General features: G+C 50.2%; 2 protein-coding genes across 5 annotated transcripts in view; both read left to right on the forward strand.

The window, feature by feature from the left end:
• The window catches only part of ALDH5A1 (aldehyde dehydrogenase 5 family member A1), a 40,424-nt gene extending 27,709 nt beyond the window's left edge, over nucleotides 1-12,715 (forward strand). Inside the window, exons 9-11 of the mRNA XM_068116656.2 lie at nucleotides 2,238-2,407; nucleotides 9,203-9,261; nucleotides 9,877-12,715. Coding sequence (XP_067972757.2) covers nucleotides 2,238-2,407; nucleotides 9,203-9,261; nucleotides 9,877-10,088 — 441 coding nt within the window. The 3' untranslated portion in view covers nucleotides 10,089-12,715. The remainder of the gene's footprint in view (nucleotides 1-2,237; nucleotides 2,408-9,202; nucleotides 9,262-9,876) is intronic.
• A 6,029-nt stretch (nucleotides 12,716-18,744) lies between these two features.
• Nucleotides 18,745-24,576, forward strand: part of KDM1B (lysine demethylase 1B) — a 51,254-nt gene continuing 45,422 nt past the window's right edge. For 2 of the 4 annotated variants that reach the window (XM_068116655.2, XM_078778478.1), the window contains exon 1: nucleotides 18,745-18,891. In XM_068116655.2, the coding sequence (XP_067972756.2) occupies nucleotides 18,796-18,891 (96 nt within the window). In that variant the 5' untranslated portion in view covers nucleotides 18,745-18,795. Of the gene's footprint in view, nucleotides 18,892-19,323; nucleotides 19,810-24,576 lie in introns of those variants that run through there. The other 2 variants (XM_068116652.2, XM_068116654.2) reach the window with 2 other exon arrangements.

Here is a 24,576-nt window from a genome sequence, read left to right on the forward strand (position 1 = left end):
TGGTGGAGGATGGAGTGGTTGGTGGAGGATGGAGAGGATGGAGCGGATGGTGGAGGATGGAGCGGATGGTGGAGGATGGAGCGGATGGTGGAGGATGGAGCGGATGGTGGAGGATGGAGCGGTTGGGAGAGGATGGAGCGGTTGGGAGAGTATTGAGCGGTTGGGAGAGGATGGAGCGGTTGGGAGAGGATGGGGCGGTTGGGAGAGGCTGGGGCGGTTGGGAGAGGATGGGGGCGTTTGGGAGAGGATGGGGCGGTTGGGAGAGGATGGGGCGGTTGGGAGAGGATGGGGGCTGGGGGTGGGGGAGAGAGTGGTTGGTGGAGGGTAAGAACAGGTTGGTGGCGGGTGAGAGAGGCAGGGGTGGTTGGTGGAGGATGGAGTGGTTGGTGGAGGATGGAGAGGATGGAGCGGATGGTGGAGGATGGAGCGGATGGTGGAGGATGGAGCGGATGGTGGAGGATGGAGCGGTTGGGAGAGGATGGAGCGGTTGGGAGAGGATGGAGCGGTTGGGAGAGTATTGAGCGGTTGGGAGAGGATGGAGCGGTTGGGAGAGGATGGGGCGGTTGGGAGAGGCTGGGGCGGTTGGGAGAGGATGGGGCGGTTGGGAGAGGATGGGGCGGTTGGGAGAGGATTGGGCATTTGGGATAGGATTGGGCGTTTGGGAGAGGATTGGGCGTTTGGGAGAGGATTGGGCGTTTGGGAGAGGATTGGGCGTTTGGGAGAGGATTGGGCGTTTGGGAGAGGATTGGGCGTTTGGGAGAGGATTGGGCATTTGGGAGAGGATTGGGCGTTTGGGAGAGGATTGGGCGTTTGGGAGAGGATGGGGCGTTTGGGAGAGGATGGGGCGTTTGGGAGAGGATGGGGCGTTTGGGAGAGGATGGGGCGTTTGGGAGAGGATGGGGCGTTTGGGAGAGGATGGGGCGTTTGGGAGAGGATGGGGCGTTTGGGAGAGGATGGGGCGTTTGGGAGAGGATGGGGCGTTTGGGAGAGGATGGAGCGTTTGGGAGAGGATGGGGCGTTTGGGAGAGGATGGGGCGTTTGGGAGAGGATGGGGCATTTGGGAGAGGATGGGGCGTTTGGGAGAGGATGGGGCGTTTGGGAGAGGATGGGGCGTTTGGGAGAGGATGGGGCATTTGGGAGAGGATGGGGCGTTTGGGAGAGGATGGGGCGGTTGGGAGAGGATGGAGGCTGGGGGATGGGGGAGAGAGCGGTTGGTGGAGGATGGAGTGGTTGGTGGAGGATGGAGTGGTTGGTGGAGGATGGATTGGTTGGTGGAGGATGGAGTGGTTGGGAGAGGATGGAGGCCCAGGGGGGGAGTGGTTGGTGGAGGATGGAGCAGTTGGTAGAGGATGGAGGCCAGAATGGAGGAGGGGGTAGGGGAAGGAGCGGTGGGTGGAGAAAGGAGTGGTTGATGGAGGGTGGAGGCCGGTGGGGGAGCAGCGGTTGGTAGGTGGAGGCTGAGGGGAGCGGTTGATAGAGGGTGGAAGTACAACAATTTACCGAAAGCCTCCACTAGAGGATGGAGTGGAGGATGGAGTGGTTGGTGTTTTCACAAACATTAGTGTTTTCTACTATTATAACAACTTTGACTGTTATATTAACACAAATTGGTTTGGGTGGAAGAAACTAAGCTTGTCATTTAGCAATCCTTAATTGACATTGATCAGAATCGTCAAAAACTTGTGATCACAACAACTCAAAGATGACAACAACTCTATAGAGTGCACACGTCCGTGAGGTTGAACAGTTTACCTTTTGCAGGCCATTGATAGTCCAGTCATTATAATCTATTTGACTGTTGTTTTGCCAATCCATAACTTTGTCACTTGTCTTGACTTTATGACCTACCCAACCTGTCCACCAGGTCTCGTCGGAATCTGTCCATAACTTTTTGAGATATCGTGCTATGTATCATTTTTGGCCTTATCTCTCAATGGTGAAGAATCACAAAATAAATGACATTCTAGCGTCTTCACCAAAAAATGGAGGCCCAGGGATGAATTAGATGTTGGATCTTCACCAAAATCTAATTAATTCATCTGTCACACACCCAACCTGTCCACCAACTTTCCGCCGTATCCGTCCTCAACTTTTTGAGATGTCCTGCTCACAGACAGACAAACATGGCTGAAAACATAACCCCCGGCCACCTTTGGTGGTGAAGTTAGCGATATAAGTTAACTATATAAGTAAACGATAGCGTTGCTGTTTTGTTGTTATTGATTTATTTTTTGCAGGTGGAGAGGCACGTGAAGGACGCCTTGGAGCACGGCGCAAATGTCGTCTGTGGAGGCAAACGTCACTCTCTTGGGGGAAGCTTTTATCACCCGACCGTGCTAGCCGACGTAACACCGACGATGGCCTGCGCCACTGAGGAAATCTTTGGACCTCTAGCTGCTGTGATCACGTGAGTTCGTCTTTGACCTGGACGTTCACCTGTCCAGTGTAGATGCTCACTTTCATTAGCTTTTGTAACATATTGTGCTTTACGGTAATCGGGCAGACGTCCCTGATCGGTAGCAAGGTTGGGCTTCCAGGAAGGGGCGGGGCGAGCAGGAGATCGGGGGCGATGGTGACTGGCTTGTGGGGCGAGCAGGAGATCGGGGGCGATGGTGACTGGCTTGTGGGGCGAGCAGGAGATCGGGGGCGATGGTGACTGGCTTGTGGGGCGAGCAGGAGATCGGGGGTGATGGTGACTGGCTTGTGGGGCGAGCAGGAGATCGGGGGTGATGATGACTGGCTTGTGGGGCGAGCAGGAGATCGGGGGCGATGGTGACTGGATTGTAGGGCGAGCAGAAGATCGGGGGCGATGGTGACTGGCTTGTGGGGCGAGCAGGAGATCGGGGGCAATGGTGACTGGCTTGTGGGGCGAGCAGGAGATCGGGGGCGATGGTGACTGGATTTTAGGGCGAGCAGGAGATCGGGGGCAATGGTGACTGGCTTGTGGGGCGAGCAGGAGATCGGGGGCGATGGTGACTGGCTTGTGGGGCGAGCAGGAGATCGGGGGCGATGGTGACTGGCTTGTGGGAAGAGCAGGAGATCGGGGGCGATGGTGACTGGCTTGTGGGGCGAGCAGGAGATCGGGGGCGATGGTGACTGGCTTGTGGGAAGAGCAGGAGATCGGGGGCGATGATGACTGGCTTGTGGGGCGAGCAGGAGATCGGGGGCGATGGTGACTGGCTTGTGGGGCGAGCAGGAGATCGGGGGCAATGGTGACTGGCTTGTGGGGCGAGCAGGAGATCGGGGGCGATGGTGACTGGCTTGTGGGGCGAGCAGGAGATCGGGGGTGATGATGACTGGCTTGTGGGGTGAGCAGGAGATCGGGGGCGATGGTGACTGGATTGTAGGGCGAGCAGGAGATCGGGGGCGATGGTGACTGGCTTGTGGGGCGAGCAGGAGATCGGGGGCGATGGTGACTGGCTTGTGGGGCGAGCAGGAGATCGGGGGCGATGGTGACTGGATTTTAGGGCGAGCAGGAGATCGGGGGCGATGGTGACTGGATTGTCGGGCGAGCAGGAGATCGGGGGCGATGGTGACTGGATTGTAGGGCGAGCAGGAGATCGGGGGCGATGGTGACTGGCTTGTGGGGTGAGCAGGAGATCGGGGGTGATGGTGACTGGATCTTGGGGCAAGCAGGAGATCGGGGGCGATGGTGACTGGATTGTAGGGCGAGCAGGAGATCGGGGGTGATGGTGACTGGATTGTGGGGCCAGCAGGAGACCGGGGGTGATGGTGACTGGCTTGTGGGGCGAGCAGATCGGGGGTGATGGTGACTGGCTTGGGGGCGAGCAGGAGATCCGGGGGCGATGGTGACTGGCTTGTGGGGCGAGCAGGAGATCGGGGGTGATGGTGACTGACTTGGGGGCGAGCAGGAGATCGGGGGTGATGGTGACTGGATTGTGGGATGGGCAGGAGATTGGGGGTGATGGTGACTGGCTTGTGGGGCGAGCAGGAGATCGGGGGTGATGGTGACTGGCTTGTAGGACGAGTGTTGAACGTGATTAAACATTTTGCATTTACTGGACTGGCCTTCGCGTGATACACCTCAGATTTGCTTTAAATAATGACGCCAATCGGACGATGGCGTCTTTAAATCGGACGCCAACGCCCCTTCGGACGCCAACGCCCCTAAGATCATTTAGATCCTTTCAAACCCAAAGACCCTTAATATCATTTAGATCCTTTCAAACCCAAAGACCCTTCATATCATTTAGATCCTTTCAAACCCAAAGACCCTTAATAGCATTTAGATCCTTTCAAACCCAAAGACCCTTAATATCATTTAGATCCTTTCAAACCCAAAGACCCTTAATATCATTTAGATCCTTTCAAACCCAAAGACCCTTAATATCATTTAGATCCTTTCAAACCCAAAGACCCTTAATATCATTTAGATCCTTTCAAACCCAAAGACCCTTAATATCATTAAGATCCTTTCAAACCCAAAGACCCTTAATATCATTTAGATCCTTTCAAACCCAAAGACCCTTAATATCATTAAGATCCTTTCAAACCCAAAGACCCTTAATATCATTTAGATCCTTTCAAACCCAAAGACCCTTAATATCATTTAGATCCTTTCAAACCCAAAGACCCTTAATATCATTTAGATCCTTTCCAACCCAAAGACCCTTAATATCATTTAGATCCTTTTTTTTTTTTCTTTTTTTTTGTATACAAGATCGAGGCTCGTGAAAGAGCTAACATTAATCACACAAAAAGACAAACCGACACACAAAACACAAAAAACAAGGGGAGCGGCAGACAAGATGGGGAGAGAGGGGGAAGGACACAAACACAACATTTGAGAGCAGGGACATCGGGCGAACTTGGGGGGAGGTGGGAGAGGAATAAAACATATGAACACTGCAAGGACTCTGGGGTGAATTACCGGGGGTAGAAAAGATCAAGGTTTTCGATGGGGGAAGATAAGAGATGGTGGTGAACAGCTGTTTTAAAGACCTGGAGGGAGGAGTGGGATTGAAGGGAGTGGGGGAGTTTGTTCCAGAGGCGGGAGAAAAGGGGAATGAAAGAGTGAAGGTGAGCAGAGAGCCTAGACTTTGGCAGTTTAACCATAAGAGGGTTGCAGGCAGATCTTGTGCGACCTGAAGGAATATTTGGGGGACAGAGCACAGAGAGAGCTGGGGGAGCAAGGCCGGAGAGGAGTCGGTAGAAGACAGAAAGACCACCAACCTGCCTGCGGTGAGTGAGTGAAAGGCCCTCGGAGTTGACTACATCGCAGGAGATTCCAATGATTCTGAAAGCTTTGGTCTCAACAGCGTGAAGCCGAGCAAGGTGTGAGGCAGGAGCACCAGCCCAGAGGGGGGAACAGTATTCCATTGAGCTGCGGATGAAAGCCTTGTATGTGGTGAGGAGCTCAGGTGTGCCAAGGAAGGACTTCGCACGACGGAGGATGCCCAGTCGGCGACTAGCTTTGGAGGCCAGCTTGGAAATGTGGTTTTCCCAAGAAAGATCATGGCAGATAGTGAGACCCAAAAAGCTTGAGCGACAGAACCTCTTGGAGAGGATTGTTGAGAAAGTAGATGGGAGGGTTGTCCAGTCGGTCCTTTCGGAGAGACATTGTAAGAGTGTGAGATTTGTCAGGATTGAAAGACATGTTCCACTTGTTTGACCAGTCTGTGATTTTGTCCAGGTCTGCAGAGAGTGAGGAGGCTGCAGACTGCCGATCTGAGGGATGAGGAATGGAGTGGCAGATAGTGGAGTCATCAGCAAAGAGATAGAGGATTTTCCAGAGAGTCGGAGAGGTCATTGATGAAGACCAGAAATAGCACAGGGCCCAGAACACTACCTTGAGGAACTCCAGCCAGAACAGGAAGGGAAGATGAGAGAAATCCATTCAGGGCCACACGTTGCCTACGACCAGAGAGGAAATCCGCAAGCCATGAGTGGAGATTTCCCTGAATACCATAGGAGGTGAGTTTGGTGAGCAGAGCTGGGTGCCAGACCGTATCGAAGGCATGTGATATGTCAAGTGAGACAGCTCTGATTTCCTGTTTGGCATTGAGGACCTCCATCCATTGTTGAGACAGCAGAAGCAACATGTCCAGAGTAGAATGACCTGGTCTGAATCCAAATTGATGATCAGAGATCAAGCCATTGGAGAAGAGGAAGGATTTGATATCTGAAGCAATGATGGATTCCATGACTTTGTTGATAATTGGGAGCAGGCTGATTGGTCTGTAGTTGCAAGGATCTGTTTTTGCACCTTTTTTGTGTAAAGCGGTAATGTTTGCTGATTTCCAAGATGCTGGCAGATGACCTTGAGCAAAAGAGAGGGTGAAAAGAACAGAGAGAGGGTGAGATAGAGCGGCAGAGCAGGATTTTAGGACCCGAGGGCTGATGCCATCTGGTCCAGGTGCAGAATCAGAGTCGAGGTTTGATAAAAACTTCTCCACCTTGTCAGGAGAGAAGGACACAGAGTCCAGGAGCAGTTGGGTTCGACTGGGAAAGGTGGGAACAGAGAAAGATGGGTTTGGGACACAAGATTTTGAGGCAAACACAGATTTGAGGCATTCGGCTTTGTCACGTGCGGTGTCAACTGTGTAGCCATTTGAGGTAAGGGAGGGGATGGAGGGGGAACAAACACCAGAAACGGATTTGACCAGACGCCACCAGGATTTGGAGGAAGGAGACAGGTTTGAGAGTTCAATCGTGAGTGTGGAGAGATAGTGCTTCCTGGCACTCCTGAGGGTAGAAACACACTTGTTCCGAGCTTGGTGGAAGGAACTGAGATTGCCTTCAGTTGGATTTGCCTTCCAAGACGCAAAGGCAAGTTGTTTCCGGGCAACTGCCTCACCACAAGATTCAGTGTACCATGGACGGGAGGAAGGGTAAGACAACTGAAGACGAGATGGGATAAATCTGTGCATGAGAGAGAGCAGTTTGCTTTGGAAGAATTCCCAGGAAGAATTGATGTCAGAGGCATTAGAGATGGGAGACCAGTCCAGTTGATTGATGGCTGCTTGCAGACCGTGCCAGTCGGCCTGAGTGAAATGCCAGACTCGTCGGCGCTGAGGAGGCTCTCTGAGAATGGCCAGTGAGATGTCCACTTTAACAAGCACATGATCAGAAGAACCGATTGGAGCAGAAGAAGAGCAGCAGACATTTGCAGGGAAGTTAGTCATAACCAAGTCCAGAAGAGAAGATACTCCATTGACTGAGATCCGGGTCGGGAAATTGACAGATTGTGTCAGTCCCAATGAGTCGCAGAAGTCCTTTGCTGAGGTGCCATGGCTGGTGAGAGATGAACCCACACCCAGCCAGCTGGCATGATGACAGTTGAAGTCGCCACATATGAGGAAGAGAGAGTTTGGATGAGTTGATAGAAGTTGGTCCATGTTGTCCGACAGAGAAATGTAAATGGAGTCATCACTGTTTGGAGGACGGTACAGAACACATATGAACAAAACGTGGGAGCGGAGAGGAAGCCGTAGCCAGAGGTACTCCTGTGGGTGGGGTGGAGAGAGGGCAGTGCAGGGAGAGTGAGGAAGAGAGTTTTTGATAAAGATAGCCACCCCACCACCAGGACGAGAATCAGGTCTATCGTACGGGAGGAGGGAGTAACCAGGAAGAGATATTAAGGAATCAGAGACATCTTGAAGGAGGAAAGTTTCTGTTAAGCAGATCAAGTCTGGATTTTCAGAAGCAACCTGAATGGAGAGATCAATCAGGTTTGAGCGAAGGCCCCGGATGTTTGAGGTCCATACCGTTAGTGAGGAGAGAGGGGGAGAATCTGGTGCAGGACAGGGGAGGGGAGGGGTAGGGTCAGATGAAGGGTGAGAGGGGGATGTAGGAAGAGCAGTTGATAGTGTGTCAGAGATTACAGAAGAGTTACAAGAAAGGGAAGGATGAGGAGGACGAAAGGTTTGATGGTGATGGAATGAGGCACAGTGAGAGTTTGTTTGAGGGGGGGGGGGGGCAGAGGAAAGTAGAAGGTTGGGGGAGGTGGAGGTATGACATAGGAGGGAGAGGAAGTGGGGTGGAGGCAGCTTTGAGAAGGAGGTGGGAGGAGGGAGAATTTGGGAGGGATGGTTGGGGGGGAGATTTGAAGGGGAGGGGCAAGGGGGGAGTTTAGAAAGTGGATGATTAATGAAAGATGAACATATATAACAAATTGGGTTTGTTTTGATTTTCAAGTTAGCGATTCGTTTAAGAACGATGGAGGAGGGATGGAATGAATGAGAATTTAGAGCATGGAGTGATTTGGAATCATAAGAGATTGAATATTTTTTTGAAATGGAATGAGTTGAAGAGGAAATTGAAAGGAGCCTTTTAAATAAGAAGAAAAACAGCGTGTTGTAATAAACCACTGAATAAAACACTGAAGGGGATAGTTGAAACATATTTAAACAGAACTGTGAAGAACAATCTTATATTCACAAAAATACCAATGGGGAGAGGAAGCCTAGAGCGACGACCACGAGTCACTTGAACAGGGCAAAAGGTGGAAGGCAAGGGGAAAATGGGGGCGGGGCGAGACAGCGCACGTGGGCAGAGGCAAAAGCACACGAGGAGAAAGGGAAATAAAAGTTTTTTTTGTTTGTTTTTTTTTGGGGGGGGGGCGGGTGTGGGGGTTACAACGTTAGACAAATAGTAGATGTTTGGTGAAGCTTGGTGGAGAAGGGGAAATCAAAAAAGCTAGCAAAACAGCGAAGGAAGGAACAACCTTCGACGGGGGAAGCCTGAGGCTGCAGGGCCTTGCTCGCGACGCGGCAAACAAACGATTAATTTCTGAAAGATAAACACCGAGAAACTTCCAAGGGGGACACTATAAGTTCACACACCGAACGATAAATACAGTTTCGACAAAATACAATTGTGAACAGACTTAACTTTGAAAAACGTGGAGACCGTGTGGACCGTCGAAAACCCCTGCCACCGTCTCCAAGATCTCGCGAGATCTCCCAATATCAAGTATCATGTCAATATCAAGTCACCATCGCCCCCGATCTTTCAAACCCAAAGACCCTTAATATCATTTCGATCCTTTCAAACCCAAAGACCCTTAATATCATTTCGATCCTTTCAAACCCAAAGACCCTTAATATCATTTAGATCCTTTCAAACCCAAAGACCCTTAAGACACCTACGACCCCGTAATTGTATTTTGTAACTTGGCACATTTCTCATCTTTATGGTATGCTTCTGGAATTGTTGGTCTTTTCTTTTTTTCTCTCTCCAGGTTTGATACGGAAGAAGAGGTGCTGGCCATCGCTAATAGCTCACCCTTTGGCCTAGCAGGTATGACACTCGACACTGTCGCTCGAGTTAGCCCCAGCCTCGAACCAATTGGCATATTTCCACTCATTTTGCCTTATCATTTGTTGACATTGAGAACTACGTCCAATTGGACAAAAATAAAATAAATCTTTGAAATCATGGATCATGTCGGTTCTCACCGACACTGCATGATACTTGTTTTCCTGGTCCACATGGTGGATAGCAAATCCCATATCACATTTATCACGTTGTTGGAAATAATACTGACAAACAAAATGGATCACGTTTTGGTAAGGAAATCGAGTTCGAAAGCACACAGGAAGTGAGTGGGTGCTGCATTGTGCGTGGCACTAAGCGCTGTATGTCACATAGAAGGATATTGTTGTGGTAGTACAGCTCATACATATGCTAATGAGGGACTGATGACGCGTTGCTGTGACGTATGTATAATAAACGTTTGGTGGTGGAGGTAATGAATTTGGTAAGCACCTGGTATGTTATAACAAGTGAACCTGTATCACTTTCATGAAACCTCCTCATTCCTCACGGTACCTTATTTAATATTGATAATCTTGAGCATTTCCTGCAACACTGATTTTCAATATCCTTCTTCCCTGTACCCCCCTTCCACCCCAGCTTATGTTTACTCGCGTGACCTCGCACAAGTTGTGCGCATAGTCCAGGGGTTGGACGTTGGGATGGTTGGCGTCAACGAGGCGGCCATTTCGACGGTGGAGGCCCCGTTCGGAGGCGTCAAGGAGTCGGGCCTCGGTCGTGAGGGATCATTCCACGGGCTGCATGAGTACATGAACATTAAATATGTTTGCTATGGAGGCCTGCAGAATTGAGCTGGCCTTGAGCGATTGAGCAGAATTGAACCTTTAATTTACTACGTGAGCAGCAGGAAGGGTCATGTTATTATCTTCTCTGGGGTATATAGATTACAGTAGATCTAAGCTCTGGTCCGTTGGTCTGTGGTGGACGTGATAACCATATAATGCCTCAAGGACGTTGGGATTCCTCCAGGTTTCTTCGTTTCGTGTTAAGCAGCAGTATTGACTCTTTAAAAAAGGGAATCGTTCGTGTTTGTGGTTTATTATTTATTTTACTTCTGGTAGACTTGCCCACAATAAGCTAGTTATAAATGTTAACATGGCGTTTGTTCAAGGAGATATTATTAGTGTTATTATTGTTTTGCAATAACATCAATATTATGCTATTATCATCGGTGTTATTACTTTTGTTATTAGAAGCAGCTTTGGAAAAACGCCACGATTAGCTTAAGGTGTATATACACCTTAACATGGATAGACACCTGAACATAAACGATTTCTAATCGACCTGACTTTATCTAAAACGATTTCTAATCGACCTGACTTTATCTAAAACGATTTCTAATCTTCCTGACTTTATCTAAAACGATTTCTAATCGACCTGACTTTATCTAAAACGATTTCTAATCGACCTGACTTTATCTAAAACGATTTCTAATCTTGCTGACTTTATCTAAAACGATTTCTAATCTTCCTGACTTTATCTAAAACGATTTCTAATCTTCCTGACTTAATCTAAAACGATTTCTAATCGACCTGACTTAATCTAAAACGATTTCTAATCTTACTGACTTTATCTAAAACGATTTCTAATCTTACTGACTTTATCTAAAACGATTTCTAATCTTCCTGACTTAATCTAAAACGATTTCTAATCGACCTGACTTTATCTAAAACGATTTCTAATCTTCCTGACTTAATCTAAAACGATTTCTAATCTTCCTGACTTAATCTAAAACGATTTCTAATCGACCTGACTTTATCTAAAACGATTTCTAATCTTCCTGACTTAATCTAAAACGATTTCTAATCTTCCTGACTTTATCTAAAACGATTTCTAATCTTCCTGACTTTATCTAAAACGATTTCTAATCGACCTGACTTTATCTAAAACGATTTCTAATCTTCCTGACTTAATCTAAAACGATTTCTAATCTTCCTGACTTAATCTAAAACGATTTCTAATCTTCCTGACTTTATCTAAAACGATTTCTAATCTTACTGACTTTATCTAAAACGATTTCTAATCTTCCTGACTTAATCTAAAACGATTTCTAATCTTCCTGACTTAATCTAAAACGATTTCTAATCTTCCTGACTTAATCTAAAACGATTTCTAATCTTCCTGACTTTATCTAAAACGATTTCTAATCTTCCTGACTTAATCTAAAACGATTTCTAATCTTCCTGACTTAATCTAAAACGATTTCTAATCTTCCTGACTTAATCTAAAACGATTTCTAATCGACCTGACTTTATCTAAAACGATTTCTAATCTTCCTGACTTTATCTAAAACGATTTCTAATCTTGCTGACTTTATCTAAAACGATTTCTAATCTTGCTGACTTTATCTAAAACGATTTCTAATCTTACTGACTTTATCTAAAACGATTTCTAATCTTCCTGACTTAATCTAAAACGATTTCTAATCGACCTGACTTAATCTAAAACGATTTCTAATCTTACTGACTTAATCTAAAACGATTTCTAATCTTGCTGACTTTATCTAAAACGATTTCTAATCGACCTGACTTTATCTAAAACGATTTTTTAAATCAATTTCTCATGAAGGAACAAGTTATCGAAGATAACACAAAAGGATGTTTATTTTCCTCCCTTGATTAGTCTCCAGCTTTACAAAGTTGTTGTCTGTTTGTACTCGTCAGTATTAATGTGAAATGTTGTTGCTGTGCTTTGGTGGGTGGTGGTTCAAGCTGGATACCTGCATTCCATATTTGTTTGAATTTAAGGGGTTTTTGTATTCCCATCCTACTAATGACCTTTTCAACGTGATAGTAGATGTTTGCAGAAGTGGTTCATTCCTGTCGTTTGTTCTGATCATTAATATCACTTTGACCACCTGCTAATAACGAAGGTGTTCACAGGTGAGTTCTAACTCCGGCATTACTTCCTTTTTATTTTTCACCTTTCTTTTTTTGAAGCCTGGGGTTGGCTGAACGGTTGAGATGGCTGGCTTAAGGTCTTGTGATCCTGAGGTCAAGCTCCTGTCGTACCGCTAAATATCACCAGGTGGGTTGACTTAACCTGTCATCCTTCCGAGGTTGGCAAATTTAGTACCAGCTTACTGGGGGGAACGAGCCATCCGAGTGTCCTGTGTCGGAGTGGCGACCTGTCCAGGATTGTGTACCTTAGCCAAGGAAAACTGATTCGGTAGGCATATGCGTCTGACGACACAAAAGGAGTGGTTGTTGTTGTTGTTTCTATTTTTCAAGATTACTTTTCTTCCTGTAAATTACATTGTAAAAAAAATTGTATTTTCTGATTGTTCGAACTGGAAACTTTTTGCTGGAATATTGGGGCGGTTGAATATTAAATGGAAATGTTTTTTTTTCTAATGTGAACGGATAATGAAAATAATATATCAATAAGGAAGTGTCATTAAATTTGTGGCTTTTCCTCATGTCTGTTGTTGTTGTATAGCCCTGCACAGTTCTCTAACAAGCTCGCGGCACGGAGACAGCTGATCAAATGATTCAGGAACGACCCAGAGATGGTCTCATCCAGGATGGTGCACCCTCGCCTTCACAAAGTCAGGGCTGGTCAGCGAGGGTGAAGGTCGGAGAGGGTGAAGGTCGGAGAGGGTGAAGGTCGGAGAGGGTGAAGGTCGGAGAGGGTGAAGGTCTGAGAGAGTGAAGGTCGGAGAGGGTGAAGGTCAGAGGGTGAAGGTCAGAGGGTGAAGGTCAGAGGGTGAAGGTCAGAGAGGGTGAAGGTCAGAGGGTGAAGGTCAGAGGTTGATGGTTGGATTCAGAGAGAGCCGTCTACTCCTCCACCCCTACCCCCCCCCCCCCCCCGCCCCCACCTCCGACGAAATAGAGGAGGAAGAAGAAGGAGGAGGAAAGCTGGGCGAGCAGCGAGTGTGTTTGTGGTTTTTAGGAGTGACTTGGGTGCTGTGCTATGCTGTGCTGTGCTGTTCCATGTTGTGCCGTGCTATGCTGTGCTGTGCTATGCCGTGTTGTGTTGTGCCGTGCTATGCTATTGTGGTGCTGTGCACACACGACTCGATTGCCAGAGAGGTAGGCCACAACGCGTTGATACAACAAGAGTCTTTATTCAGAGCTCGCACGTCAGCACTCTGCGGGCTCGAGCTTAGAGCCCGCATATATCTCCCGAGGCCACGCCTTACCCCCGGGCGTGGCCGATCGGCCGAAAGGCGGGGCATGCATTTCAGTTCCCCCCCTGGTGGCTCGCGCCACCCATTGGTGCGCGGAATTATTGTCCCTTGTGCCCGCCACACGCGCCCCCCCAGAATTCCCGCGCACCTGAAGGGTGAGCTTGCGGGGAAGCCGGATGACCCGGCCGAAACGCCCCCTGGCGATGCGTGCAGGGCTTGGGGGTAGCGGGGCTGGGGGGTGCCGGGGGTCTGACCGCCGGGGGGCGGCCTCGACGCAGAGGCAGAGCTGCTTGCGGGGGGGGGGGGGGGTGGTCCAGATCGAGGTGGGCCGGCTTGAGGCGGTCCACGGAGATACGATCTGGGGCACCGCCGATGTAGACGGTGAAATATTTGTCCCCGGTCTCCAGCACGCGGAAAGGCCCGTCGTACGGGGGCCGTAGCGGTGCCCGGTGGGCGTCATGCCGGACGAAGACGTACTCCGCCGTGCGAAGCTCCGGGGCGACGTGGGAGGACGGGCAACCGTGGTGTGCCGTCGGCACCGGGGCGAACCTCTGGGCGGTCTCCTGCAGGGTGGAGCGCTGTTGCGCCGCGGACCAAGGAGCCATGGAGTCGGGGATAAATTTGCCCGGTACCCGGAGTGGTTGCCCGTAGACCAGCTCCGCCGAGGACGCGCGCAGGTCGTCCTTGGGCGCCGTCCTGAGGCCCAGCAGGACCCAGGGTAGCCTGTCAGCCCAGCTGCCGTCGCGGAGGCTGGCCCGGAGCGCGGCCTTCATCGAGCGATGAAAGCGCTCGCACAGGCCATTGGCCTGGGGGTGGTAGGCCGTGGTGCGGTGCAGTTTGACGCCGAGCCCTTGCGCCACCGCGCCCCAGAGCTCTGAGGTGAACTGGGGGCCGCGGTCGGACGAGATGTCCGAGGGGGTGCCGAACCGGGCAACCCAAGTGGCAATGAAGGCTTGCGCCACATCCGCCGCAGACGTCGCCGACAATGGCACGGCCTCCGGCCACCGTGTGGTGCGGTCCACCGTGGTGAGGAGGCACCCCCGCAAGGGGGGCAGAGGTCCCACCAAGTCGACGTGGACGTGGTCGAACCGACGCTCGGGCACCGTAAACGGGGCCAACGGGGCCTGGGTGTGGCGGTGGACCTTTGCGTGCTAGCACGCGAGGCACGTCCTGGCCCAGTCGCGGACGTCCTTCCTGAGGCCATGCCAGACGAACTTCGCCGCGACGAGCTTCTGGGAGGCCTTCGTGCCCGGGTGGGACAGGCCGTGGATGGCATCGAAAACCGGGCGCTGCCAGCCAGCGGGCACGATGGGGCGAGGCCGGCCGAGGGAGACGTCACACAGGAGGGCCGCGCCCGCGACGTCGAACGGCACCTCGGTGACGCGGAGGCCCGTGACGGCGGTCCGCAAGGCCTGGACGCCGGGGTCGGCGGTCTGGTCCTCCACCATCCGGGCATAGTCGATCCCGAGGTGGACCGCGTGCGCGACGGACTGGGAAAGACAATCCGCCACCGGGTTGTCTTTACCCGCGACGTGACGGATGTCCGTCGTGTACTCTGACACGGCAGAGAGGTGACGCTGCTGCCGTGCCGACCATGGCTCGGCGACCTTGGCCATCGCGAACACAAGGGGCTTGTGGTCGACGAAAGCCGTGAACGGGCGGCCTTCGAGCAGATGGCGGAAGTGTCGGACCGCCAGGTGGAGCCCGAGCAGCTCGTGGTCGAAGGTGCTGTAGCGGCGTTCGTGTGGGCGAAGCTGCCGGCTAAAAAACGCCAGCGGCTGCCAAGCACCACGCACCCACTGCTCGTGGACCGCGCCCACCGCGTAGTCCGACGCGTCGGTGGTGAGGGCGATCGGTGCATCGGGCGCCGGGTGCGCCAGCATGGTGGCGTTGGCCAGGGCCAGCTTTGCGCCCGCAAACGCTGCGGCCATCGGCTCCGACCAGGCGATGTCACCTTTGCCCGGCTTGCCCCGGAGGGCCTCGTGCAGGGGGCGGAGAAGCTGGGCGACGTGGGGCACGAAGCGGTGGTAAAAATTAACCATGCCCAGGAACTCCTGGAGCCCCTTGATCGTGCGGGGGCGTGGGAAATCCCTGACCGCCTCCACCTTGGCCGGTAAAGGCACGGCCCCGTGCCTGGTGACGCGTTGCCCCAAGAAGTCTATGGCGGCGACGCCGAAACGGCACTTTGCGGGGTTGATGATCAGGCCATGCTGGCCCAGGCGTACGAAAAGCGTGCGGAGGTGGAGCAGGTGCTCCTCCCGGGACGCGCTCACGACTAGGATGTCGTCCAGGTAGACATAGATGAAAGATAAGTCACGCAAGACACTGTCCATGAGCCGTTGGAACGCTTGGGCCACATTCTTCAACCCAAACGCATTCGCAGGAACTCAGAGGCCGAAAGGGGTGATGACGGCCGTCTTTGGGACATCGTCCGGTTGGATGGGGACCTGGTGGTAGCCCCGGATGAGGTCCACCTTGGAGAACACGGTCATGTTTGCCAAACGGGCGGAAAAGTCCTGGATATGCGGGACGGGGAGCGGTTGGGGGTGGTGGCATCATTGAGCCGGCGGTAGTCACCGCACGGCCGCCATCCTCCGCCGGGTTTCAGCACAATGTGCAGAGGAGAAGCCCAAGCGCTGTTGGAGTGCCGTACGATCCCCAGCCACTCCAGCGTGGCGAACTCCACTTTCGCCACGGCGAGCTTCGTGGGGTCGAGTCGGCGTGCCCGGGCGTAGACCGGTGGCCCAACCGTGGGGATATGGTGCTCCATCCCGTGTTTGACAGCCATCGCTGAGAAGGTGGGCCGCGTAACGGCCGGGAAACTGGCGAGGAGGTGGGTAAACTCGTCCGCTGCCGGAAGCGTGCAGACTAACCTCGCTGGGACGGACCCTTTCAGCAAGCCGCTTGGCAAGCTGCCCGGTGAGCCGCTCAGCGAGCTGCTCAACGAGCCGCAGCGAACAAGCGAGCGAGCTGAAGGTTTCGGCCTGGACGAGACGTCTGCGCTTAACGTCGACCAACAGCCCATGCGCACATAGGAAGTCCGCGCTGAGCAGGGCCATTGGCACGCTGGTGGTGACGAACGACCATTGAAAGCGCTGTCCTCCGAGCCGCAGTGAGAGGCAACGCTTCCCGAATGTGCGGATGGGTGTACCGTTGGCGGCAAGCAAAGCGGGGCCCCGGCCCGTGGCTTGCTTGTCGGACGCGGAGGCAGGGAGGACGCTTACCTGTGCTCCCGTGTCGCAAAGAAAACGGCGCCCGGACAAGGTGTCCGTGATGAACAGGAGGCTGCCGGAATGGCCGACGCTCAGGGCCGCAAGTGAGCGCCGGCCCGGTCGTTTCCCGACCCGTCAAAAGAACACGGCGGGCGGCACGTTTTAGTCTTGCGGCCGAACCTGGCATGGTAGTAGCACCAGGTTTGCGGCGGTGGCGGCCGTGCCGGCGGCGGTGGTGGTGTCGGCGGCGGTAGTGGGCGGGGCGCAGCAGCGGCCACGAGGGAAGCCGGGGGCGCTGTAGCCTCTGCACCGGGATCCACTACGGCAGCACCGTAAACCGACCGCATGTCACAGGCCGCGAAAAACTTGTCGGCCTCTCCGGCCAGGGCGCGGGGTTCCGTGATGTTGGAACCGGCCAGCGCGAGGCGCACCTGTATCGGTAGCTGGCGGAGGAAAAGTGCGCGGAACAAGAAATCCGGGCGCTGGTCTCCAAGCAGAGACAGCATGAAATCCATCCAGACGGATGGTCGTGTGTCGCCGAGGGCGGGAAGGTCCAGGAGGCGGTCGGCACGTTCGATCTCTGTGAGCCCGAACGTGGCGAGGAGGAGACGTTTGAGCGCCTCGTACTTGTGGTCGCCCGGCGGGCGCCGAAGGATGGACACGACGCGGGCGGCCGTGCCGGGCCTGAGGGCGGCGACCACGTGGTAGTACCGGGTCTCGTCCGCCGTGATGCCCCGGAGTTGGAACTGAGCTTCGGCTTGCACAAACCAAACGTCGGCTTGCGCTTCCCAAAACTCCGGGAGTTTGATTGCGACGGCGTTGGTAGCCATGGCGCGTTTTGGGGTCAGCAACGGCTGAACCAATCGGGGTCACCAGTGTGGTGCTGTGCACACACGTCTCGATTGCCAGAGAGGTCGGCCACAACGCATTGATACAACAAGTCTTTATTCAGAGCTCGCACTTTAGCACTCTGTGGGCTCGAGCTTAGAGCCCGCATATATCTCCCAAGGCCACGCCTTGCCCCCGGGCGTGGCCGATCGGCCAAAAGGCGGGGCATGCATTTCAGTTCCGCGCCTGGACGCTCGCGCCACCCACTGGTGCGCGGAATTATTGTCCCTTGTGCCCGCCACACTATGCTGTTGTACTGTGCTATGCCGTGCTGTTCTGTGCTGTTCTGTGCTGTTCTGTGCTATGCCGTGTTGTGCCGTGCTCCGCTACGCCGTGTTGTGCCGTGCTCCGCTATGCCGTGTTGTGCTGTGCCATGCTATGCTGTTCCGTGTTGTGTTGTGCTGTGCCGTGCTATGCTATGCTGTTCCTTGTTGTGTTGTGCCAAGCCATGCCGTGCCTGTGCTATGCTGTGTACACAAAGGTCGTTTAAAGTGTTTGCAAAACCGAATAAATCTTTGTTGAACTACTCTCTGGACTCTTTTGGACCAAGATCGGGTCGTAGTAATATATAGGTAGAGTGATTACCGGTAATCGATCTTCTTCTTCTTTCAAGGACAATTATTCCCACGTTCTTGTTGATTGGGGACAAGCTCTATTTTTTTAAATCCCAAGTCTTTCACGATCCGGCTGGCTAGGCCTGGCGCTTGTTTAAGTCGTTCGGGCACGAATTTCAAAATGTGTTCAAGGTGCCGGCGGTAGGTCGCCCACTCTTCACGAATGGTACCTCTTGGGATATTTAACGTCCACTAACTAATTTAGACAGCTTAGAGGCGAGTAGTGTGTACCTGCCGGCCATTCCGCCGGAAATACAATCAGCTTCCGCCTGAAATACAATCCACTTCCGCTTGTCGATATTATGAACTAGTTTTTAATTTTCTGTTCGATCAGCGACACAAGGCGATGGTGTTTTGTACGTTAAGACAGGTACAGGTATACAGCATCAATTATTACACCCGAAGGCGCCGCCCGAGGCACCACCTGCCCGCAAGGTTCAAACTTCCCTCGTCGTGAAAGTAAAATAAAACGTTTAAAGTTCAAGCCTGATCAGGTGTGCGATGCGTTTTAATGAAAATCGAATAATTAATAACCAGTTTCGAGGTGCGAAAGGTGTGCGATGTTTAAATCGAGCGGGTTTCCAGGGAATGCGCAATTTGCCCGCCAGGTGCGCCTCGTGCGGCGCTTCCGGCATTCCCAGAGACCGAGTCCGGGATGTCATTCCCGACGTCGAAGAAAAAGCGCAAGGTCGACGAGCTGGGAGACGCGGGAACACCTGCTGAGGTGACGCGGAGCAGCTCGGGACGCCAGGTACACAACACAGGGACACAGCTTCTGGTTATTATCTCGCGACACCGACTAGGTAACCATTTTATTTAACAACACCTGGCGGGTGTACGCCCCGTGTCGAACTCAGAACCCGAGCCGTACGTACACCTCCGTTTCTCGAAGGTGCGGCAACCACGGGATCCGCCAGGTAAATCCACGGCCTCCTGAAATTTAAATAAATATATAAATAAGCTCCACCCCATTATACGGTCGGCCTCCCCTCCCCCACTCCCCGATTTAAGACCACGCACCTGTACGATCTCACCTATTTTGCACCTCATGTGTAGGTATACCGAAAATATGACCGACTATGGCCGCCAAAGGTGACAAACTCGCACCTTTAACATCCTGCGCGGATTTTCAAAAATGCCGCCTGAGTCGATCGAGCGTCCAATGGGCTGCGAGCTCGAGGAAGACACCGGAAATGACGTAGCCAGGTGGAGGCTTTTCTCGCGGCACGTGAGTTCGGAGTGATCGTTCGGCCTCGTGGGTTACCTGCGCGGGCCGTTGTTGTTTTCAAACACCTACAGCATGGGCAAGAGGTGTATCAGCGCGTTCTGTTCAAACACGAACAAGGACAACGTGAGTTTGTTTCTTTTTCCCAAAGACCCGACGGTTAGACAGAAATGGTCGGACTTTGTCCGCCTCACCAGGGACAACTGGAAAGGTCCCACGGAATACAGCGTCCTGTGCTCGAACCACTTCAGCCCCGACTGCCTGGTGGCTAAGCCCATCTACCTGGCTTCCATGAGCCTACAGGTGAAGTATAAGAAAGTTATGAAGTCTGGGTCCATTCCAACTTTACTAACATTACCTAGGCGACCCTTTGATGGGACGCCGGATGACCCTCCGCGCATGGGGACGGTGTCTGAGGCCTACGCACAAAAAGAAACCAACCAGGTAAGCCAGTGCATGAAGGTTCATAATCCCTTCTTTGATTCTGATTGGTGAAAATATTTATTTATTTTATTAAACAATAATAATAAAAAACAATTAAATAAAGGAGTTGTGTGTTTGTAAGGTCAGGTGACCTGGGTCCGAGAATGTATCTGCAGAAGCCATGGTGTTTTACCTGGAGGTTCCATTTGAATACTACACCTTGTTGGGGGGGGGGTCTATGAGTGGGTGAGCCAGGTAGCAGGCCAGCAGCCTCCTCTTCTTTAGGAAAATCCATTGGTGTCCCATTAGGGTGAAGTGCCAGGTCACTGGAAAGAACCCAGCTGGCTCATGAACAACGATCTACAGTGAAGATGATCTGTTTGCCCCACCTTGTCTGGTCTACATGTGGTGCTAGTGCATTCTGGGTGCTTCACCTATTTGCTTTCCTCAGGTGTCGCTCCGAATGACTGTGGGTCCTGCCTTCGTCCGACAATTTCCACTTGGAATAAATGCATTGAAACGTTGTCCGTGTTTCATACCTGAGTGTGTCCCTCAGCAGGGTTCTCCATCAGAGCCGGCAGGTCGCGTACACCTAATGGACAGTGCACCTCTGGCTGTGTTTGCGGAGACGAACGTCTTCTTTAACGGCCACCGTGCGGGGGAAGCTTGGCCCGAGTCTTCACGAACCCCCTGGCCAGGCCTGACGTTCGACTGCTTCGGGCGGGAATTTGTCCATGGTGCCGGTGATAATTCACCTACTCTTCTCGAAGGACACGATGGGATCATTAACGTCCACCAACGGATGCTGGCAGACCGGATGCCCGCTTAACGTCCGTCCGAGTGGCGGCACATGCATTGGTGAATCGCCCTGCCTGTGAAACACTGGGATGATAGTTTATAGCTGCGTCAGGATTCTAACCCAGGCTACGCACCTTGGAGGCGAATGTGCGTCCATGCTGTCAACCCTTGTGGAGATAAAAAAAGAAGAAAAAAAAAGAAAAGGAAGCGATAATGTTATTATTATTATTTAATTATTGTTTTTTTTAATGTACCATACTCCGGTTTCATTCACTCAAAACTAGCAGATACTCCGGTTTCATTCACTCAAAACTAGCAGATACTCTGGTTTCATTCACTCAAAACTAGCAGATACTCCGGTTTCATTCACTCAAAACTAGCAGATACTCTGGTTTCATTCACTCAAAACTAGCAGATACTCCGGTTTCATTCACTCAAAACTAGCAGATACTCCGGTTTCATTCACTCAAAACTAGCAGATACTCTGGTTTCATTCACTCAAAACTAGCAGATACTCCGGTTTCATTCACTCAAAACTAGCAGATACTCCGGTTTCATTCACTCAAAACTAGCAGATACTCCGGTTTCATTCACTCAAAACTAGCAGATACTCCGGTTTCATTCACTCAAAACTAGCAGATACTCCGGTTTCATTCACTCAAAACTAGCAGATACTCCGGTTTCATTCACTCAAAACTAGCAGATACTCCGGTTTCACCGGGCTGTTGTCGGCGAATTCGTTTGCAATAGATTGTCGAATATTTGGGGAGTTTGACAGGAATGTCCTTTGAGTTTGACAGCATAATGGCATGGGCCCGTGGAAAGTTCTCCTTGTATTTTAGATCTGAAAGGTCTTCATTGGTCTTTTGGGTCTTTGGGATATTTTGGGTCATTAAGGGTCTTTTGAGTTTTTGAGGTCTTTTAGGTTCTCTGGGTATTTTGAGTCTTCAGGATCTCTTGGTTCCTCTGTGTCTTATGATTATTTCAGGGTCTTTGGGGTATTTTGGGTCTGCGGAGTCTTTAAGGGTCATTTGGATCTTTAAGGGTCTTCGGCGTCTTTTGGGTCTTCGGCGTCTTTTGGGTCTTTGGCATCTTTAAAGGTCTTTGGAGTCCTTAGGGTATTTTATGTTCTCTGGGTCTTTTGGGTTCTCTGGGTTTTTTTGGCTCTTCTGGCTCCTCAGGGTCTTTAGGGGTCTTCAAAGGTCTAAAGGGTTGAAAGGTACATTCCAATAGTACATGATTAATAGACGTACTTGATTAATATGCAGGATGCAACCGACGTTAAAACAGTACGTAATTAATAGATATATAGTCACGGATAAACGGACGGACGGTTTCACGGACCGACGGACGGTTTCACGGACCGACGGACGGCTTCACCAACCGTGTTTTCGATTTTATATATTTCGATATATCGATAGACATAGCCAGATTGACTGATTAGTTGTTTTTTCTTTAACTTTCTGATATACTTATAGGTTTTTATAGTTTTCAACTTTAAATATTGACACATTGACTCAATAGTTTTTTGTTTAACTTTCTGATATACTTATAGGTTTTTATAGTTTTTTTTTAACGTTAAATATCACCAGATTGACTGAATAGTTTTTTGTAATAGTTTTTTTTGTTTAACTTTCTGATATACTTATAGGTTTTTATGGTTTTTAACTTAAAATATTGACAGATTGACTCAATAGTTTTTTGTTTAATAGTGTAGGCTGCTATGTCTTAAAAATGGCTGTCGTGTTTTTTTTTTGTTAAAAGCAAAATTCCACTTGATTCCTTGTCTTTGGGGTGTCACATGTTCGAAAAAATAGGTTGTTAATTTTTTTAAACGGATTAAGGGTGTCAAATCCAAGATGGCCGCCAAAATATATAAATTCCATTTAAACTTTTATCCTGAACACAGTATGAGGTCCAGATTAATGATAATACCCATAATTTCAATACCAAGGAGTTCAAAAACAATTAATTTCAATATGGCAGTCAAATTCAAAATGGTGGAAAAATCCAAGATGGCCGCCACTTCTTAAATAACCACAGTACAAAAACTTAATGTTCTTGATAACACAAATTGTGAATGATGGAAAAGGTCCATTTGGTGGTAATACCCACACAAGCAATGCTTAGCCGTTGGGGAAATATGTTACTGATTCGTTGAAAACGGTGGATGGCAGCCATTTTTAATTTTAAAATGGCTGCCATTAGAAACACAGGCCGATCTTATTATTTGAGTGAGTGAAAACGTCTACATCCTCCACCAGTATTACAATATTGATTATAATCTTGACATTAATGTACAAAGCACTGTTTCTATTTTAGGTTACTATGCTGTCAACCATGTCCATCCCCAGATTTTGAAGTTCAGGACAGATTAGCAAGCAAAAAAGTTGTTAGCTGTACCATGGTAGGAGTCCTTACCCACTCAAGATATACCGTATCTGAACAAGCGTTTTGATAGTAGCCAGGTTAGTGAGTAGTATTGGAAAATGAACCAGAAACGTAAGCAACAAAACAAGAGAAACTGAATAGCAGAAAACAATTTGCATTGCCTGTAAAGGCGGGCAATGGTCCTTCAATGATCCTTTTTATACATCCACGGTATGTACTGATTCCTGTCATATTGTATTATATCTGTAGTGCATTAAACACTAGTTGTCCTATGTACACATTTGCTGTTATACTTGTAGGTTAGAACGCCCTAAACCCTGTTCCTCCCCTTCTCCGAAGTTTGAACAAGCATCTCGTATCAAAGTTGATAAGAAGCCACGGGTAGAAGCCCTGACGACAAGCACAAAACACAACGTAGTGGATTTATTGCCAGGTTAGTGGTGGATTGTTAAGTGTAGTTACAGTTATATGCAGCAACATTGGATACTTATTATGACGAGTTTGATTCTACATTGATAGTGTTACTAAAACAAATATCAAAAGCTGTTAATCTATCTATAATTCCATTAATCTCTGTGTGTATGTGTGTATGTGTGTATGTGTGTATGTGTGTTTGTATGTTTGTCTGTGACCGCTGTTTCTCGACAACCACGGGTCCGATATACTTTAAACTTGCCAGGTATATTGCTGGGGACCCGAGGATGTGCCTTTTCAAGGTTTGAAATTAATCGGACAAGTACTTACCGAGCTATGGCGATTTAGCCGTTCGCCGTTCGCTTTGGCGTTGCGAATGGACCAAACCATTGCATGTAAATAGAGGGGGGGGTTCTGTGGTCATTGCGAATGGACCAAACCATTCATGTAAATAGAGGGGGGGGGGGTTCTGTGGTCGTTACTGCCACGTGGTTTCAAAGTTTTTTTTTGTTGTTGTTGTTTGCACGCATGTTTTTTTGCACCCACGTACGGGCACGCCCTAGGATGTTTACACACACACACCCCTACACAAATTTTTTTTTTTTTTTTTTTTTGGCAAGGAACGGGCACCCACGTACGGGCACGTCCTAGCTTATATATAGTACGGGCATGCCCTAGTACATCAAATAGTGATATCTTTTTTAAATGGTGTCACTACAACTATCATGATGTATACCTCACTCTCCTTAATTTGAACCTGTAGGTGAGGTTGATACCCGTGATGGAAGCTCTTCCCCCTGACAAGAGGCCAAAATCCGTGTATTTCAAGCTGTGTTTTATTTGCCAGACTGGTGTTCGGCAAGCTGACTACAAAAGCTATGTAGCAAAACCTGCATTAGATTCCATTCAGAATATCATTGACTCTGCTCAACTGCGATATGGATATGGAGACACAGACTATGCTGAACTGAATGCCCGTGTTCAGGACTTTTCTGCAGAACAACTGATAAATGAGGGTGTTTCCTATCACAAGAGATGCTATGCAAATGTTACACACAAAGGTAACGTTGATAAGGCAAAGACACGATTCAAAAAGGCAGCATTAGTGGGAGATGTTGCTGTCATACGACAGAAGAAGATAGGACGTCCTTCTTGTTCTGCAGCGGATTCTCCTTCGACGTCCGT

The sequence above is a fragment of the Myxine glutinosa genome, chromosome 5 (genome assembly GCF_964187855.1).
Source record: "Myxine glutinosa chromosome 5, kmMyxGlut1.1, whole genome shotgun sequence".
Classification (NCBI taxonomy): Eukaryota; Metazoa; Chordata; class Myxini; order Myxiniformes; family Myxinidae; genus Myxine; species Myxine glutinosa.